The sequence below is a fragment of the Chiloscyllium plagiosum genome, chromosome 30, assembly GCF_004010195.1.
Source record: "Chiloscyllium plagiosum isolate BGI_BamShark_2017 chromosome 30, ASM401019v2, whole genome shotgun sequence".
NCBI lineage: Eukaryota > Metazoa > Chordata > Chondrichthyes > Orectolobiformes > Hemiscylliidae > Chiloscyllium > Chiloscyllium plagiosum.
The window spans coordinates 8,868,338-8,886,790 of NC_057739.1; the positions used below are offsets into that span (position 1 = coordinate 8,868,338).

Here is an 18,453-nt window from a genome sequence, read left to right on the forward strand (position 1 = left end):
CCCCCTCCCACTCCACCAAGGACATGCAGGTCCTTGGACTCCTCCATCGCCAGACCATAGCAACACGACGGCTGGAGAAAGAGCGCCTCATCTTCCGCCTAGGAACCCTCCAACCACAAGGGATGAACTCAGATTTCTCCAGTTTCCTCATTTTTCCTCCTCCCACCTTGTCTCAGTCCCAACCCTCGCACTCAACACCACCTTCCTAACCTGCAATCTTCTTCCTGACCTCTCCGCCCCCACCCCCACTCCGGCCTATCACCCTCACCCTATCACCCTCACCTTAACCTCCTTCCACCTATCGCATTTCCAATGCCCCTCCCTCAGGTCCCTCCTCCCTACCTCTTATCTTAGCCTGCTGGACACACTTTCCTCATTCCTGAAGAAGGGCTCATGCCCGAAACGTCAATTCTCCTGCTCCTTGGATGCTGCCTGACCTGCTGCGCTTTTCCAGCAACACGTTTTCAGCTCTGATCTCCAGCATCTGCAGCCCTCACTTTCTACTAGGGTTATAAATGACACAGGATAATTAACAGATTTCTGTTAGGGAAGGGTGTGAAGACACATAGACCCGAGGCAGCTAAATGCAGTTAATATACAGACTAGCTTTGATCTAGTTTTATGGCAGTATTAGGAACAGGAGCAGGCCAGTTGGCTCCTTGAGGATACAAAGCCATTCGATAAGGTGATGGTGGATCTGAATAACCCATATTCCAACCCAGCCTTGATATCTCCCACCCCTTAATTTGGAGAAGAGCACTCCAAGAACACACAACACTGTCTTTAGGAATTTCTTCTTTATCTCTCTTATGTAGATGACCCCTTATTTTTCAACTGTAACAAATAGTGCTCAGTGCTCGCTCAACAGAAGATGTTTATCATAGAATCCTGACAGTGTGGAAGCAGGCCATTCAGCCCATCAAGTCGACACCGACCTCTGAAGAGCAACCCACCCAGATCCACATCGACCCCGCCCTGGCATTTCCATCTAGCCTCCACAGTATGGGTAATTTAGCATGGCCAATCCATCTAACCTCCACATCTTTGAACTGTGGGTGGAAACCAGAGCACCAGGAGCAAACCCACGCAGATATGGGGAGAATGTGCAAACACCACACAGACAGTCACCCTAGGGTGACATCGAACCTGGGTTCCTGATGCTGTGAGGCAGAAGTGCTAACACCTGAACCACAATGCTCTTTCCACACTGATCCTGTCAAGACCTCTCAGGATCTTATATGTTCCTATTCAATAAGATCATACTCTTGTAAACACCAATGAGTACAAATCCAGCATGTTCAATCTTCTCTCTTAAAAAGCCCACCCATTAAAGACACTAATCGAGAATACCTCCTTTGACTTCTTTCAACACATTTACATCCATCCTTAAAACGTTGTCCAGTATTATACACAATACTGAATCAATGTTCTGTTTGTTTGAAGCATAGCCTCCTTACTTCCACATTCACTTTCTGTCACTATAAGTAAAAACATTCTGTGAACGTTCCTAATTATTTGCGACACCTGCATGTTAGCCTGCATGTAATTCATGTGTCAATATCCCTTTGCGTCTCAGAACTCTGCATTTGCTCACTGTTTTAATAATATACTTTTTGTTTCTTATTCCTGTCAAAATGCACAACTTCACATTTTCCCATATTGTACTCTAATTGCCAGAACTTTGTTCACTCGCTCAGTATAAATATAATCCCCTTTTCAGCCTCCTTATGTCCTCTTCACAACTTCCTTTTGTACATATCTTTGTGATATCAGCAAAATTGGTGCTTGTACCAGCAAGTAATAGAACATTTTCATTTATTATGAAGGTAATTGAATATAAAAGTACAGAGATAATACCTTGGTTATACAGAGCACTGGAGTACTGCGTATCTGGAGTACAGTGCACTGTATTGGTCACCTAATTGTAAGGAAGGATGTAAATGCATTGGAAGCAGTGTAGATAATGAGTGCTAGACTAATGGCTGCAATTGGAGTCATAGAGCTGTTTCCAAAAAAGCTTGGAAACAGCCCTTTTGGTCCAACTCATCCAGGTCGACCAGATATCCTAAATTAATCTAGTCCCATTTGTCAACATTTGATCCATATCCCTCTAAACCCTTCCTATTCATGTACTCATTATAAAAAAGTAATCAGTGCTCCAACATATCTGCTTGAGGAAAGTTTAGTCAGAATAGGCTTGAATCCATTAGAGCAAGAGACGATTTAGAGTCATAGAGTCATACAGCACAGAAACAGACCCTTCAGTCAAACTAGTCCATGCCGAACATAATCCCAATCTAAACTAGTCCCACCTGTCAGCTCCTGACCCTAACCACTCCAAGCGTTTCCTATTCATGTACTTATCTAAGTGTCTTTTAAACATTGTAACTGTGCCCACATCTACCACTTCTGCAGGACGTCCATTCTACATGCGACCCACCATCTGTGTTAAAAAGAAATTGCCCCTCCTGTCTTTTTAAACCTCTTTCCTCTCACCTTAAAAATATGTCCCCTTGTCTTAGGGAAAGGACACTTACCATTAACACTATCTATACCTCTCATGATTTCATAAACTTTTATAGGGTCACGTCTCAGCTTCTTACACTCCAATGAAAAACGTCCCAACCTATCCAGCCTTTCTTTATAATTCAAAGCTTTCATACCTGGCAACATCCAAGTAACAAATTGGAAGAGTTTAGAGGGATATGGGCCAAGGGCTGGCAAATGGGACTAGATTAGGTGAGGATATCTAGTCAGCATGGAAGAGTTGGACTGAAGGGTCTGTTTCTATGCTGTACATCTTTATAAGTCTATGTCTCTAAATCTCTTCTGAATCCTTTTTAGCTTAATATCCTTCCTATACGGGGTCGCCCAATTAAAACAGAGTTGAGGCACTTTCTTTCTCAGAGTGTCAGAAGTATTTGAAATAGTGTTCAAGCAAAGGAGGTGGAAGCCGAGCTTATGAATATTTTGAAGGTAAAAGTGAGTAGGTAATTGGTAAGCAAGAGGATTGGTAAGCAAAAGGTTATTGGGAGTAAGCAGGGATGTGGATTTGTGGTACAGTTAGATTGGCCATTAAAAGGCTCAAGAAGCTAAAGACCTACTCCTGCTCCTTTATCTTCATCTGATCGCATCTTCTGTTCCTTAAGAAAATATCACAAACTTCCCATGAACTCCCCTTTATAGGTTTTTTTTCTCATGTGACTTTTTCAAATTATGAGATATTAAGAAGCACGCCTACCAACAAGGGGTGGTTGGTGTCTTCCACAAGCTCTCTTCCACAAGTGGCAGTCATTGCTGAGTTGGCTGTTAATTTGAAATCTCAGATTTGATAAATTTTTCTTAATTGAAGGTATCAAAAGATATGGGCAAAAGACAGGTATATGGAGTTAGGCCACAGAGCAGCCATGATAATTGAGGGGCTGAATAGCTTACTTTTGTTCCTAGGATGTCACTTAATGAAAGCATCACAAATTATTCCGTACAACGAATGACATTTGGAGAACAATAGTCGCTAAGGCAAAGGAAAAACAATGAGATCAGTAACTAATTAACCTGTATTTTTAGCGATATAAGATGTCCCGGACAATATCAATGCTGAATTTCATTATGTATTGTCATAGAGTATCTTAATGATCCCACAAACAGCAGATAGGCTTGATAGTTTCATGTCTCTCCTAGCAGATGCTTAGCAATTGCGAGTTCCTTCCTGAGATGTGGTATGAACTCAGTTCTCCAAAGGTGACAGTGTTACCCCCAATCAACCATTCACCTCCCACCTTCTCCTTGCTGACCTGTATTGCCTCCCAGTTAAGCAACTTCCCGATTTGAAAATTGTCATCCTTGTCTTCAAACTCCAATATAGCCTGACCCCTCACTTCTCAGTCATCTTTTTTAGCTGCACAACCCTCTGAGATACCTGTACCCTTGGTCTTCCAGCCTCTTAAACGTGGTCAGTTTTAGCTACAACATCGTTGATGGCCTTGGCTACTGAGGCTTTGAGTTTTGAAATTCTTTTACATAATCTCTGCCTTCATTTAAGATACACCTCTTTTACCACACTCTTGGTCTGCTGCCTTAATATCATTTAATGTGGCTTGGTTTCGAATTGTGTTTCATAACTTTGCTGCCAAGTGCTTCGGGATATTTTCTTCCATAAAGACACTTCATAAAATGAGGTTGCTGCTGTAATTCCAATCCAACCAGGTTTTTTGGACTGGCCTTGTAGTGAGATTGCTTGAGAGCACCATATTCTTTGAATTTAGCTCCGAAAGCTAGTGCTTCCAAATAAACCTGTTTGACTATAACCTGGTGTTGTGTGATTTTTAACCTCCCCTTATGGCACTCTGACACAAAACATTAAAAGTCTCATAAGTGGATACATCAGAGGTGGTCATTGTATGTACCCTACCTGTTCACTGAGAATGAATATAAAAGCAGAGGATTTGTAATCACTGATACTTTTCTGATTCAGTCAATATTCAACAGAAGAGGAGAGCAGGAAAACTCTTTTTACTGTTGGTATTAAGCAGAATATTGAAGAACGATAAATTATTCACAATTAATCATTTACCTTGCCACATAGTTGTGCTGTAAGAATGCAGACTTGTGTACTTTTCTGGAAGTTGTTATTTACACTGCAGTCACAATGAATTGTCAATCTTCAGACCAACAGTGCAATGGAAAATCTGTTCAACTTGAAGGTACATTCCTCTGTCAGTTCCTCAACCAGAAATAGAACACATGCAAGGTATGTGTACATCTTTCAAAGATATTGGTCAGGAAATGATATTAGATATATTTATGTGCAACAGAGGTCAAAGTGACCCAACGATTGATGATTAATTTATTGTCTGGTTTAAAAGGTACACTCAACTTGTTAGGGCATGTGAACCTTTTGTGAGAAGTCTCCCTTATCCCTACCATCAGCTTGTACTCTGAACAGGAATTAGTTATCATTTAATGAACATTCTGATTATCTGTTTGTTTTTTATTCTCATTAAGGCATTTTATTAAATAAAAAGGCTGTTGCCCAGACCTGCAAGGACATTGACATGTTAGAATGAAATCAACGTAAATCCAAACGTATTGATGAGATGGAATTGGGATTGGGTCTTACAAGCTTGTCAGCTTTAGGGAGAAAGTAGGAAGGTGAGAATGTAAGGTGCTCCATGTTACTGAGAATGAAAGAATGAGCCAGTGTAGGAAACAGTCGGACAAGTCCACATTGTGAAGTGGGAAGGTCACATGGAATGGCATCTTTGGAGAAACAAAGGAGAAAGATTGCTTTTTCTTAAGCAGTCTGCCTAGATCAGGGATGACTTGCACTCTGATTCAGAGGGTTCTGAGATGGCTATGGGTCCAAGGCATGGTTTCTAGACTCTGTTATATCCAGGACGAAGTCAGAAATCACATGACACCCGGTTATAGTGCAACAGGTTTATTTTAAATCACAATATTTCAGAGTGCTGCTGCTTTGTCAGATGAAGTGACTTCATCCATGCCTCAATTTCACCGTCCTGATGAAGTCTGTCAATTTACTCTGTATCCTGTGAAACATTTCTCCTCCATGTGGGTTGTTAATAAGCCATATATCTCTGGTGTAGGCGGTACGTTTGACTTCTTCAGGGACATGCAGCAGATATTCTAAAAGCATTTCCACTCTCCTTACTTTGCCCCCACCAAGCCTGAGTGGCACAGTAGCTTTGGGAGTACTGTGGTCACTTCAAAAGATTCATTGCAAGAGTCTCGAGTACAGGTTTATGCTTGTTTCTTGAATTCTGCTCACTTGGTTGTACTAGTGAAGAGATACTGGATCAGTCAGGACTACCTAAGAATGAGAGGGGAGTTTGATCCCGGCTGTCAGTGATTGACTTTGATTATGGTGGTCCCAACATTAGGAAGTGGCGGCACGGTGGCTGGCACTGCTGCCAAACAGCACCAGAGTCTCAGGTTCGATTCCACCCTTAGGCAGACTGTCTGTGTGGAGTTTGCACCTTCTCCCGGTGTCTGCATGGGTTTCTTCGGGGTACTCCGGTTTCCTCCCACAGTCCAAAGATGTGCAGGTTAGGTGGATTCGCCATGCTAAATTCCCATAGTATTAGGTGCATTAGTCAGAGGAAAATGGGACCGGGTGGGTTATTCTTTGGAGGGTCGGTGTGGACTTGTTGGGTCGAAGGCCTGTTTCCACACTGTAGGGAATCTAATCTAATGTAAATGGGACCGGGTGGGTTATTCTTTGGAGGGTCGGTGTGGATTTGTTGGGTCGAAGGGCCTGTTTCCACACTGTAGGGAATCTAATCTAATGTAAAGAAAGTGCACGATAGCCTGGGTGGTGTATCTCAGGGGCATAGTGCGTATGTAATGGGGTGTGTTGCAGAGAATTATGTGAGAAAACTCAAGAGCTCCCAGAGAGAAACCCTCCATGAAACTCCCCAAAATTGATGCTCAACAAGTGTTTATTAAAATTCAGCCCATTATTGCTAATGAGGACTTAATCCTTTCTTATTTTTTACTCTAGGCTGCGGAACGAGTGTTGCCTTTGCACTCGGACGGATCTGTGAGTTGGACATAGGACGCAAGCAGATCCTGGAAATGGAGGAGGCTCCAAATATGGTGAGTCATTGAAGGTTCCACTTCCATCAGCTGGGACCTGGTAAGGAATAGTAGTTGGAGGTTGTTTCAGAAAACACTGAGCTGATGAGACAGCATAGTTTCTGGAGGAGAAGTAGTCTTGATGTATAGGATAGCTCAAGACACAACAGGAATTCTACTACCATGAAAAGCAGAACTGCCTGCTATGGCAGGGGACTTTATCGGTCAGAACATTGAATTTAGGAGTTGGGAGGTCATGTTGCGTCTGTGCAGGACATTGGTTAGGCCACTTTTGGAATACTGTATGCAATTCTGGTCTCCCTCCTATAGGAAAGATGCTGTGAAACTTGAAAGGGTTCAGAAAAGATTTTCAAGGGTGTTACCAGGGTTGGAGGGTTTGAGCTATAGGGAGAGATTGAATAGACTGAGACTGTTTTGCCTGGAGCGTCAGAGGCTGAGGGGTGACCTTTATACGTCATGAGGGGCATGGATAGGGTAAATAGAAAAGGTCTTTTCCCTGGCCTGGCAGAGTCCAAAACTAGAGGGAATAGGTTTATGGTGAGAAGGAAAAGATTTAAAAGGGACCAAAAGGGCAAATCTTTCGAGAAGAAGGTGGTGTGTGTATGGAATGAGCTGCCAGAGAAAGTAGTGGAGCCTGGTACAATTGCAACATTTAAAAGACATCTGGATAGGTTTATGAATAGGAAGAGTTTAGAGGGATATGGGCCAAATGCTGGCATGTGGGACTAGATTAATTTAGAATATCTGGTTAGCATGAGCATGTTGGACCGAAGGGGCTGCTTCCATTCTGTATGTCTCTATGACTCTTAAGGCTGCATTCACTGCAGATAACCATTTAAGTGCCAGTCGCAGGGTCTGCCCCCCACTTAAGGACTGAAGACTATCCCACTCCCCAAACTCTCTGGAAGAGAATCGGCAGCTCCGTGGCAACACTGACAACGTTGCCTGGGCTGCACTGGGAGGAGGAGGCTGCTGCAGTGGTGGCACCCTCTCAAAGCATCTGAAGGATGGTTGGAAGCACTGGGCTGATTCAGGCGCACCGTGGCGAGGGGTCTAGGGGCTTGATTACTGAAGGGAGAAGGTGCCAATTTCGTGATGGATGCTCTGCCCTCGGAAAGTAACTTTGTGGACCTACAGGAATACTCAAACCAAAGGCTGTCTCCCCCAAGTGTTGATACCCACTGCCACTGACAAAATGTCCGCAGCATTGGGAAGAGGCCCAAATTGGTCACTTAAGTGGCACAGTTGGTCTTTTGGGAGTGGCTTCTGCCACCATTCCTCAAGCTGTAAAGTGACATGTTGGTGAAAAGGCATTGAGCACACCATCTGGTGTCTCCCATCACCATTTGTTCATCCCTTCCTGCATCTGAGTCAACAAAGAGTGGTAAAATTCTGGCCACTATGTCAGATGACTGATTTTGCATCAGAACAGGGAAAGTAAAAATTCCTGACGAAGAACTTATACTCGAAACGTTGATTCTCCTGCTCCTCCGATGCTACCTTACCTGCTGTGCTTGTCCAGTGCCACACTTTTTGACTCTGATCTCAAGCGTCTGCAGTCCTCACTTTCTCCAAAGCAAAGATATGCCAAAGATCCTGAGATAGCACCTTGCAGACCAATAATCAGAACCATGTAGAAGGATGAGGGCAGCAGATACATGGGAACCCCACCATCTGTAAGCTCTCCTCCAAGCCACTCATAATTCTAACTTGGAAAAATATTGCTAATCCTTCACTGGTGCTTGGTCAAACTCCTTGAACTCTATCCCTAATTGTGAGTCTACCTACATCACATGGAATGCGGTGATTCAAGAAGGCAGTTCAACACCAATTTCTCAAGGGTACCCACAGATGGGCAATAAATGCTGGCCCAGCCAGCAACGCATACGTCCCATGAGTAAAAAAAAACTTTTATGTAAGTTCAGAAGGGCAGAAAGTGAGGTGAAGGTGAATAAATTGTAAAGGGAAAAGTCTGTGTTGTGATAAAAGGCCGGAGTGACTATGTTAGAAAGTACATGGTGTGAGGCATAAAAGGATTAGAAACAGAACCAGTAAAGAAGCAAAAGATATAACAACTGCAAATAACAATGGGAGAGCCATATGTCAGAACCAGCAGCTTTTCTTAATTCACTCATGTGATGTGGCCAGCATTTATTGCCTGCCCCTGGTTGCCCTTGAGAAAGTGGGTGGTGAGCTGCCTTTCTCAACCACTGCAGCCCATAATACTCATGATTTGACTTTGAGCTCAGTGATGTGTATGTAACTTCGTAAAGTGGCCGATTTAAAGTTGATTTGCTGTTCCTTGGACTTGTGTTGAGATTAACTGGTGTAGTGTAGGAGGTTGGGAAAGAGAGAAGTCAGACTAAAAGTGTGATGTAGAAACATTAAAAAATAAGGAGCAGGAGTAGGCCATTCAATCCTTTTGAGCTTGCTCCCCTCATTCACTATGATCATGGTCAATGATACAATTCAGGGCTAATGGATTCAATGGGTATGGCGAGAAAACAGGGCACTGAGAGCTATATCTAATTCTAACAGAGATCTAAAATAAGAAGTGATCAGAAGCTTTGAGCTGATTGAACAACAGACATCCAGTCCATGTTTGGTATCCCTCGTGTAAAGGAGACCATATTCTGAGAAGCTGAAACAGTCTATTCAATTGAGAGGCATTCACCTCAATTGCTGTTGCTGCTGGAAGACTGTTTGCAGACTGTGGATAAGAAGGAAGTGAAAGTTCAGGTGTTGTGTTTCCTGTGCCTGAGTGACAGGGAGCTGTGGGAAGGGGAGTGGGTGTGGAGGGCAATTTAGAAGTGGACCAAGAGTGGCACAAGGGGAATTGTCCCTTCAGGCTCCCTCCTGCTGAAACAAGAAAGGAAGATGTGTTACAGCAGAGAAAATAGACTGCGCAAGCGGAGGCTTGTTGCGTGCAAAGTGAAGACAAGAGGAACATGACTGACTCTGGGAGAGAGTGGGGTGGGGAAACAGAAGGGTTATTTGTCCCTTCTGCCCTCTAACATCATCCCTTTTGTCGGTTCATCTCTGCAATCTTCCATCTGCCTTTTGCCTTGGATTTTGTTCTTTCCTCTCCTTGCATTATTCTCTTTCCCTGTTAAGGCAGATGTCTATCCATTTGATCTTGTTTAATACTCACCAAATCTGTATTAATTTATCTGTCATTCCATTCATAATTGAGTTCAGAATCAGGCAAAGCAGATCTCATTTGGAGTTAAAATGAAGTCTGGATCCTGAAAGCAGTGTACAGGCTCTGTATCTGGAGTGTGTAAATATAATTGTAACAATGCAGTCCAATGCTGATAGTTGGTGATATTTTGTGGTAAATATTTTCTTTCCTTTTCCAAGCATGTGGAAGGATTGTTACACAATAATAGATGAACCTGAGAGAGTTGAGCAGTAGTGAAGTTTGACAGATCATGGTCAAAGTTCATAGGCTGGAATATAATGGCAGGAGTTGGTCATATGGCCCCTTCAAATTTTTTGTAACCATTCAATGAGACCATGAGCATCACGGTGGCTTGGTGGGCAGCACTGCTGCCTCACAGCGCCAGGGACCTCGGTTTGATTCCAGCCTTGGGTGTCTGTCTGTATGGAGTTTGTGCAGTTTAGGTGGATTGGCCATGCTAAATTGCCCATAGTGTCCAGTGAATTGCAAGCTAGGTGGGGTTAGTCATGGGAAATGCAGGGTTACAGGGATGGGTCTGGGTAGGTTGCTCTTTGGATGTTCGCTATGGACTCAGTGGACTTAATGCCCTGCTGTCAAAGGATTCTGTTATTCTACATCTCAGCCTGGATTTCATGCTTGAGATGAGTATTGGGAACTGCGAGTCTTAACCCTGAGACCTCCATCTTGGAGGTGGCCCAGCTCCTCATTAGGCAGGAAGGCACTTGGACACAGAGGCATTGTGTCAATATTGACAACTCAGAAGAATAACTAAAGTAATACAGTTCAGTCCTATGGCCAATCACTAGTAGCCCTTCACTCCCTTAAGTGATAATGTCATAAACCCCTCAATGCCCGTAGAACAGAGGGAGGTGATGGCCTGGTAGTATTATTGCTAGACTATTAATCCATAGACCCTAGTGAGCACCTGGTTTGAATCCTGCCAGGCAGATGGTTAAATTTGAACTCAATAAAAAAAAAACCTGGAATTATGAATCTAATGATGACCTTTGCCAATTGTTGGGAAAACCCATCTGGCTCACTAAAATCCTTTAGGGAATGAACCTGCCATCCTTCCTTGTTCTGGCCTACATGTGACTGCTGACCCACAGCAATGTGCTTGCCTCTGAACTACTCTCTGGGCAGTTAGGAATGTGCAATAAATGCTGGCCCAGCTGGTGATGGCTTCACACTTGAATGAATAATAAAAAGAGACTGTCAAATCAATTAAACAGTTGAATAAGCCACTGGGGATAAAATACTCCCCATATCTGGCACAAAAGCAAGATGGTCGTGCTTGTTGAAGGTCAATCATCTCGGCTCCAGCAGATCTCTGCAGGAGTTCCCTAGCATAGTGTCCTTGGCCCATGCACCTTTATTTGCTTAAGGCCCTCAACAGTGGCCATGTAGAGACAATAAATTCTGGCCAAGCCAGCAGCATCGGCATCACATGGGTGAATAAAACAAACAAAAATACAAGTCCTGTCAGAACTAATGATGGATGTCACAACTGAAGCAAAAACCGCAGCATTTCCTAATGAATGGTAAAGAAGGATGCACTCTACCTCCTTAAGGTCTCACTCAGCTGAGGCTGAACCTCAAAAAAGAACAACAGGGGATCTGAGCTGACCATCTTTAAAATGGTGCAGGAAACCTCTAACAAGAGAGATACAGACTGATTTATGGAATGGCAGGACAGATATATGAAGAGATATTGGATTGGTAAGGACTGAATTCACTGGACTTTAGAAGGATGAGGGGGCATCTCATAGAAACCTATGAAATTCTAACGGGACTAAAAAGGGAACATACAAAAAAGATGGTCCTGGTGACCAGAGAGTCCTGAACCAGGGATCCCATTTTAAGGAAACAGGATAGGCCATTTAGGATGCAGATGAGGATAAATGTCTTCACTCAGAGAGTTGTGAGCCTGTGGAATTCTCTGACAAGAAGGCAGTTGCAGCCAAAACATCCATCAAATATTTTCAAGAAGAAACTAAGTATATTTTTATGCAGTTGCAGGAATAAAGGTTGTGGGGAGAGAATAAGAACAGGGCAACGAATCATTCGATCTCAACCATGATCATATTGAACAATGGAGCAGGCTTGAAGGGCTTAAAGGTCTACTCTTGGTCCTATTTGCTATCTTTCTCTGTCTGCGATCACAGCCACCCATTTCCAGTATGGGTGAAGGATAGCTGGTGCTGCGAATAGAGGTTGGATTTCTCGATCTGGGATCCAGCTGCTGGTTTTCTCAGTTCCACCTCCATTTCTGTCCTGCATGGGAGCATAAACATCTATTCATAAAAGTTGCCTCCATCCTATTGAATCAACTTAGCTGAATTTTTAAAAAAACATTTTCACCTAATAAAAATCTGACAAAAATTAATTTGTACCAGCATCCCTGATGTTTTTCAACCAGAATTCTAGATTATGCCTTGAAGACATGAGTTTTACTCCATGAATTTCTAATTGAGTTTTAAGCTTATGCCTCCCTTGATCTGAATCCCTCTTCCACCAAAGGAAAATTCTTGTCTAAATTGAAAAGTGATGGAACAAAATCCCTAGTTCTGAACATTGTCAGTGAACACATTCACTGTTGATCTTTAGTCCACTAGAGTCATAGAGTCAGAGATGTACAGCATGGAAACAGACCCTTCGGTCCAACCCGTCCATGCTGACCAGATATCCCAACCTAATCTAGTCCCACCTGCCAGCACCTGGCCCATATCCCTCCAAACCCTTACTATTCATATATACATCCAAATGCCTCTTAAATGTTGCTACCCATCCAAATGCCTTTAAAATGTTGCAATTGTACCAGCCTCCACCATTTCCTCTGGCAGCTTATTCCATACCCGTACCACCCTCTGTGTGGAAAAAGTTGCCCCTTAGGTCTCCTTTATATCTTTCCTGTCTCACCCTAAAGCTATGCCCTACAGTTCTGGACTCCCCGACCCTATCATATTGACCAGAATTAATGGTTATAACATGCCAATGGCTATTTGCTAATGAACGAACGAACATTTGCTAATGAACACAGGCCTCTAGTGTCTAAGTGCACAGAATTTATGTTGGACCAACTTAGGGATTGCGTTTTGGTAAAACAAACAAGGACAGGACTTATGCAATTACGAATAGGGCCTTAGATAGTGCTGTAAAACAGAGAGACCTATGGGTTCATGTGCAGAATTCTTCAATAGACAGTGTGGTTAAGAAGGCGTTTAGCATGCTTGTCTTTGAGTATAGGAGTTGGGACGTCATGTTGAGGTTGTTCAGGATGTTGATGAGGCCTCTTCTCGAGTACTGTGTGCAGTTCTGGTTGCCCGGTTATAGAAAGGATATTGGTAAGCTGGAGAGGGTTCAGGAGAGATTAATCTGGATGTTGCTAGGAATGGACAGTTTGAGTTAAAAAGAAAGGCTGAATGGGCTGGGACTGTTTTCACTGGAGCGTAAAAAGTTGAGGGGTGACTTTATTGAGTTTTATAAAATAATGAGGGGCATAGATAAGGTGAGTCGCCGGTGTCTTTTCCCTAGAGCAGGGGATTTCAAAACTAGAGGCATATTTTTAAGGTAAGAGGAGAAAGATTTAAAAAGGGCATGAAGGACAACTTTTTTTACACAGAGTAGTTCATGTAGTGGTGAGGCTGCAGAAGGATCTATACAGTTTGGAGGAGTGGTCCAGGAAATGGCTGATGGAATTCAACATAGAGAACAGAAGATGGTAGTTTCAATTATCTCAAGAGGGTTGGAATATAAAAGCACTGTTGTGCTACTGAGACTTTATAAAGCTCTGGTTAGGCCCCATTTGGAGTACTGTGTCCAGTTTTGGTCCCCACACCTCAGGAAGGACATACTGGCACTGGAGCGTGTCCAGCGGAGATTCACACGGATGATCCCTGGAATGGTAGGTCTAACCTATGAGGAACGGCTGAGGATCCTGGGATTTTATTCATTGGAGTTTAGAAGATTAAGGGGAGATCTAATAGAAACTTACAAGATAATATATGGCTTGGAGAGGGTGGACGCTAGGAAATTGTTTCCGTTAGGCGAGGAGACTAGGACCTGTGGACACAGCCTTAGAATTAGAGGGGGTAAATTCATACCAGAAATGCAGAGACATTTCTTCAGCCAGAGAATTCCACAGTCAGGTGGGCCTGTGGAATTCATTGCCACAGAGTGCAGTGGAGGCTGGGACGCTAAATGTCTTCAAGGCAGAAATTGATAAATTCTTGATGTCACAAGGAATTAAGGGCTACGGGGAGAATGCGGATAAGTGGAGTTGAAATGCCCAACAGCCATGATTGAATGGCGGAGTGGATTCGATGGGCCGAATGGCCTGTCTTCCGCTCCTATGTCTTATGGTCTTATGGTCTTATGTGTGGAATGAACTTCCAGAGGAACAGGTAGATGCAGGTACAGTTACAGTACTTAGAAGACATTTAGATGAGTACATGAAGAAAAAATGTTTGGAGGAATATGAGTGAAGTGCAGGCAGGTTGGACTAGATTATGGTTGGCCCGGATTGGTTGGATGGAAGGGTCTGTTTCCGTGCTGTATAACCCTATGACTTAAAAGCTGAAATTATGAAACACAATGTCTCAGATTCACTGAGCATTGAACGCAGCCTTATCTATGCTTCCAGCTGGCTTTAAAAGATTACTGTGTAAAATTTAGTAATATGTTGAGGTTAACAAAAAATTCTAAATTTAAACTGTGCGGGATGTATTAACTTTGCATCTGAGATGAGCTTCATCAGATTTAATTTATCTATTTATTTTCAAGTGTTGGGCTAATTCGCAAATGAGCTGATGGCATGCTTGAATCTTTCATGTGCAGTCTTTGATTCTGGCATTTGAATCCATCAGCATGTGGAAAACAAGCAGTGGGCTAAGCTCTATCTTAAATAGTGTTAATGATCTACTGGCTTTGCCTTGGAGACTTGCCAAAAGGCTCAGGTGCCTCACTCTGTGAAGGAACATTCACTCCCGATGGTCCTCATAATAAAACTAAAGCATTTCTCACGAATGTAATCTCAATTTCACATTACTTAGGGAGACGTTAGGGCAGTTTGGTCAAAGAATTTGATGTTTAGGATCAGAGGATTTTAAAAAGATAATTGAGGAATACCGACTGATTTACTTTCTCTAATTTGATTTAATTTGTCTTAATTTGATTTTTCTGCTCATCATCTATGCCAAGAGAAAAACAGTAAGTGATGCCGATGAGTAAGTTTCCAATTTTCAACCAACAGGGCACAGATTGATACAAATACACACATTGTACAGGTACACAGTTTTAACCAGAAAACATAAAAGTTCAGAGGCTTTATTGTATTTAATTCTTTTGAAAGATTTTCTTGGTTATTCTCCTTTAGTCTAGCATCACGGTCATATTCATAGAGTCATAGAGATGTACAGCACGGAAACAGACCCTTCAGTCCAATTCACCCATGCCGACCAGATATCCCATACCAAGCTAATCCCACCTGCCAGCACCCACCCCATATCCCTCCAAACTCTTCCTAATCATATATCTATCCTGATGCCTTTTAAATGTTGCAATTGTACCAGCCTCCATCACTTCCTCTGGCAGCTCATTCCATACACATCCCACCCTCTGCGTGAAAACATTACCCCTTAGGTCTCTTTTATATCTTTACCCTCTCGCTCTAAACTGATGCCGTCTAGTTCTGGACTCCACACCCCAGGGAAGAGACTTTGCCTATTTACCCTATTCATGCCCCTCATGATTTTATAAACCTCCATAAGGTTACCCATCAGCTACCAACGCTTCAGGGAAAACAGCCCCAGCCTGTTCAGCCTCCCCCAATAGCTCAAATCCTCCAACCCTAGCAACATTTTTGTAAATCTTTTCTGAACCCTTTCAAGTTTCACAACATCCTTCCGATAGGAAGGATACCAGAACTGAACGCAATATTCTAAAAGACGCCTAACCAATGTTTTGTACAGATGCTACATGTCCTCCCAACTCTCATACTCAATAGCAGTTATTTGAAGTTGGAGAACTCAATATTAAGTCCTCTGGGCTGACAGAGCAGGCTCAGAGTGTTTGTTGGGGATGATGTCAAAAGGACTTTATTTTTGGGTTTAAAAGAGTAGAGGGGGCTTTACCCTGTATTTGACCCTGTCCTAGGAGTGTTTTATGAGGATGATGTTGAGGGAACTTTACTTTGTTAAAAGAGTAGAGGAAGTCTTAATCCGTATCTTCCCTTGTGCTGTCCCTGCCCTGGGAGTGCTTGATGGGGACAGTGTCAAGAGAACTTTACTTTCCATTTACTTTCAGTTTAAAACAGAAGAGGGATGTTTACTCAATATTTAACCCCTTGCTGTCCCTGTCCTGCAAGTATTGATGGCGAGGCAACTTTACTTGGTTTAAAAGAGTTGGGGAAACCTTACCTTTAGTTTGAAAGTGTAGAGAGAGCTCTACTCTGTATTTAACTCTGTGCTGTCCATGTCCTGGGAGCATTTGAAGGGGATGGTGTTGAGTAAACTTCACTTTCCATTTATTTCTAGTTTAAAAGAGAACTTTAGTTTCAGATGAAAAGGAGCGAGTGAGGTCAGGCTGAGTGGGGCCAGTCAGGAAGGTGAGAGTTGGGTTGGTGTACTCCAGGAAAGGTGTCCCGCAGTAGGTGTCCTGCTGGAAGCCTGCTGAGGTACATACTCTTCACCCTGTGAAGGTGAGAAGAGGTCCTTTTTGTGCTCTTAATTGAACACTAAAGGCTTTCTGGTAACCACTGTCTGGTTTGGCCACTCAACACATTTTCACATCACTGGCGAGATGTCAAGGCAGCAGCAAGGCATGACCAGTCTGTGTACTCCCCACCCCACCCAGTATCTCCACCTCTTAATTCTGAGAAATCCCAGCCAGAGGTTCTGTTTTATTTTATCGTGTCTTTAGATAGATCTTCATCTGAAAGACCACTGATCTACAGAGTTGCCTGAATGTGTTGGGGAGGCCCTCTTGTGGTGCAGTGATAGTGTCCCTATGAGGGAAGACTGGGAAGCCTGTGTTCAAGTCCCACCTCCTCTAGAGGTGTGTAATACCATATATAGTACAGAAGGAGGTCATTTAGTCTATCATTAGTTTTCTCTTTCTCTTTTTGTCTGCTGGCCTGCAGTGCTTTCCAGCACTTTTTACTTCAACTTTCCTTTCAATGCTTCAACGTTCAGAATATTAAATGTTTGATCTGCGTGGAGAATCTTTGACAGTGAAGCCTGAGTTAGCTCCGACTATGTAACGTAACATGAATCCTGACCATGATCTTGGGGGAGGTTGGGATAACGGCCCGCAGACGCGTCTGATGTTAACCCCACCTCATCTTGATTCCCATATTTTGGGTATGTGTTTGTGAGAGAGAGAGAGAGAGAGAGAGAGAGAGAGAGAGAGACATCTCTGTTCTGACCTCTCCTGATGCAGATCACAACCCTGGAGAAGATGATGGCAGACGGAGACACTGGAGGAAGCAAAAATGCCTGCTTTGCACTGAGTTGCCTGGCAACGGACAAAGATGGCCACGCTCATATCCTGAAGAACCCCATCTTCCCAGAAATACTCAACACCTTGTGCACCCTATTGGAATCCAAAGAGCAGGAGTCAGCTTGGTTCGCTGCCATGTTCGTAAGCCTAAAGGAAGTGTACAACTTGTGGGCTGATAGTTCATTGGATGATGGTCATGTAATAAATATACTTTTTTGCTAGGAAGAATGATGAGCAATTCTGTGTTGCTTCAACATAAGGTGCTTCAGTTTTGCAGACATGAATTCAGTGGTTTATTGGTGGGTTGACATATGCCAATGCACTCTTAATTCACTGCGAACAGTAAATGCAATGAAGCCCATTAAAAAATTGTTCAAGTAGCCAATATACTTTGAAATTTTTAAAATTCTATTCAAATTTGTTTTGATGTTTGGTTTTCAGTGCAACTCTATTTAGAATCCCAAATTAATGCTTCAGGAATCGTTGGGACGGGTAAGAACAGGTAGTTCTTCTATAATGCGATGGTTGTGTTCTTGTGCAACCCTGTGTTATAGAAAAATCGCACTTTAGAAATAGCGCTTAAAGTGTCGGTGATGTAATCGCATTACTGCCAACATTCATTTTAAAAGTTCGTGTTTTAGAAAGTGTCCCAGTTCGTCAATCATTAGATTAGATTAGATTAGATTACTTACAGTGTGGAAACAGGCCCTTCACCCCAACAAGTCCACACCGAACCGCAACCCACCCAGACCCATTCCCCTACATTTACCCCTTCACCTAACACTACGGGCAATTTAGCATGGCCAATTCACCTAACTTGCACATTTCTGGATTGTGGGAGGAAACCGGAGCACCCAGAGAAAACCCACGCAGACACGGGGAGGATGTGCAAACTCCACACAGACAGTCGCCTGAGATTGTTATAGTGAATTTGTGTTAACGAAATGTGTGTTATAGCAGAATGACCTGAACTCTTATTTGTCTTTATCAATGGCTATCTCTCACAGGGAAGGGTGATTAGGATTAGGGTTAGACTCCATGGGACTGAAAATGAGACTGATTCAGTATCTATAGACATCTGATAAAATATTGAGACCTTTCCTCCTTACTCCCGCTGGTTTGGTCCAGAATACTGATCTTCCAGGAGTTGATGTCAACAT

General features: G+C 43.0%; 1 protein-coding gene across 2 annotated transcripts in view; it reads left to right on the forward strand.

Moving 5' to 3' along the window:
- LOC122564755 overlaps window positions 1–18,453 on the forward strand; it is a 93,623-nt gene that overhangs the window by 52,349 nt on the left and 22,821 nt on the right. For both annotated transcript variants that reach the window (XM_043719923.1, XM_043719922.1), the window contains 2 exons: window positions 6,521–6,615; window positions 17,234–17,430. In XM_043719923.1, coding sequence (XP_043575858.1) covers window positions 6,521–6,615; window positions 17,234–17,430 — 292 coding nt within the window. The remainder of the gene's footprint in view (window positions 1–6,520; window positions 6,616–17,233; window positions 17,431–18,453) is intronic.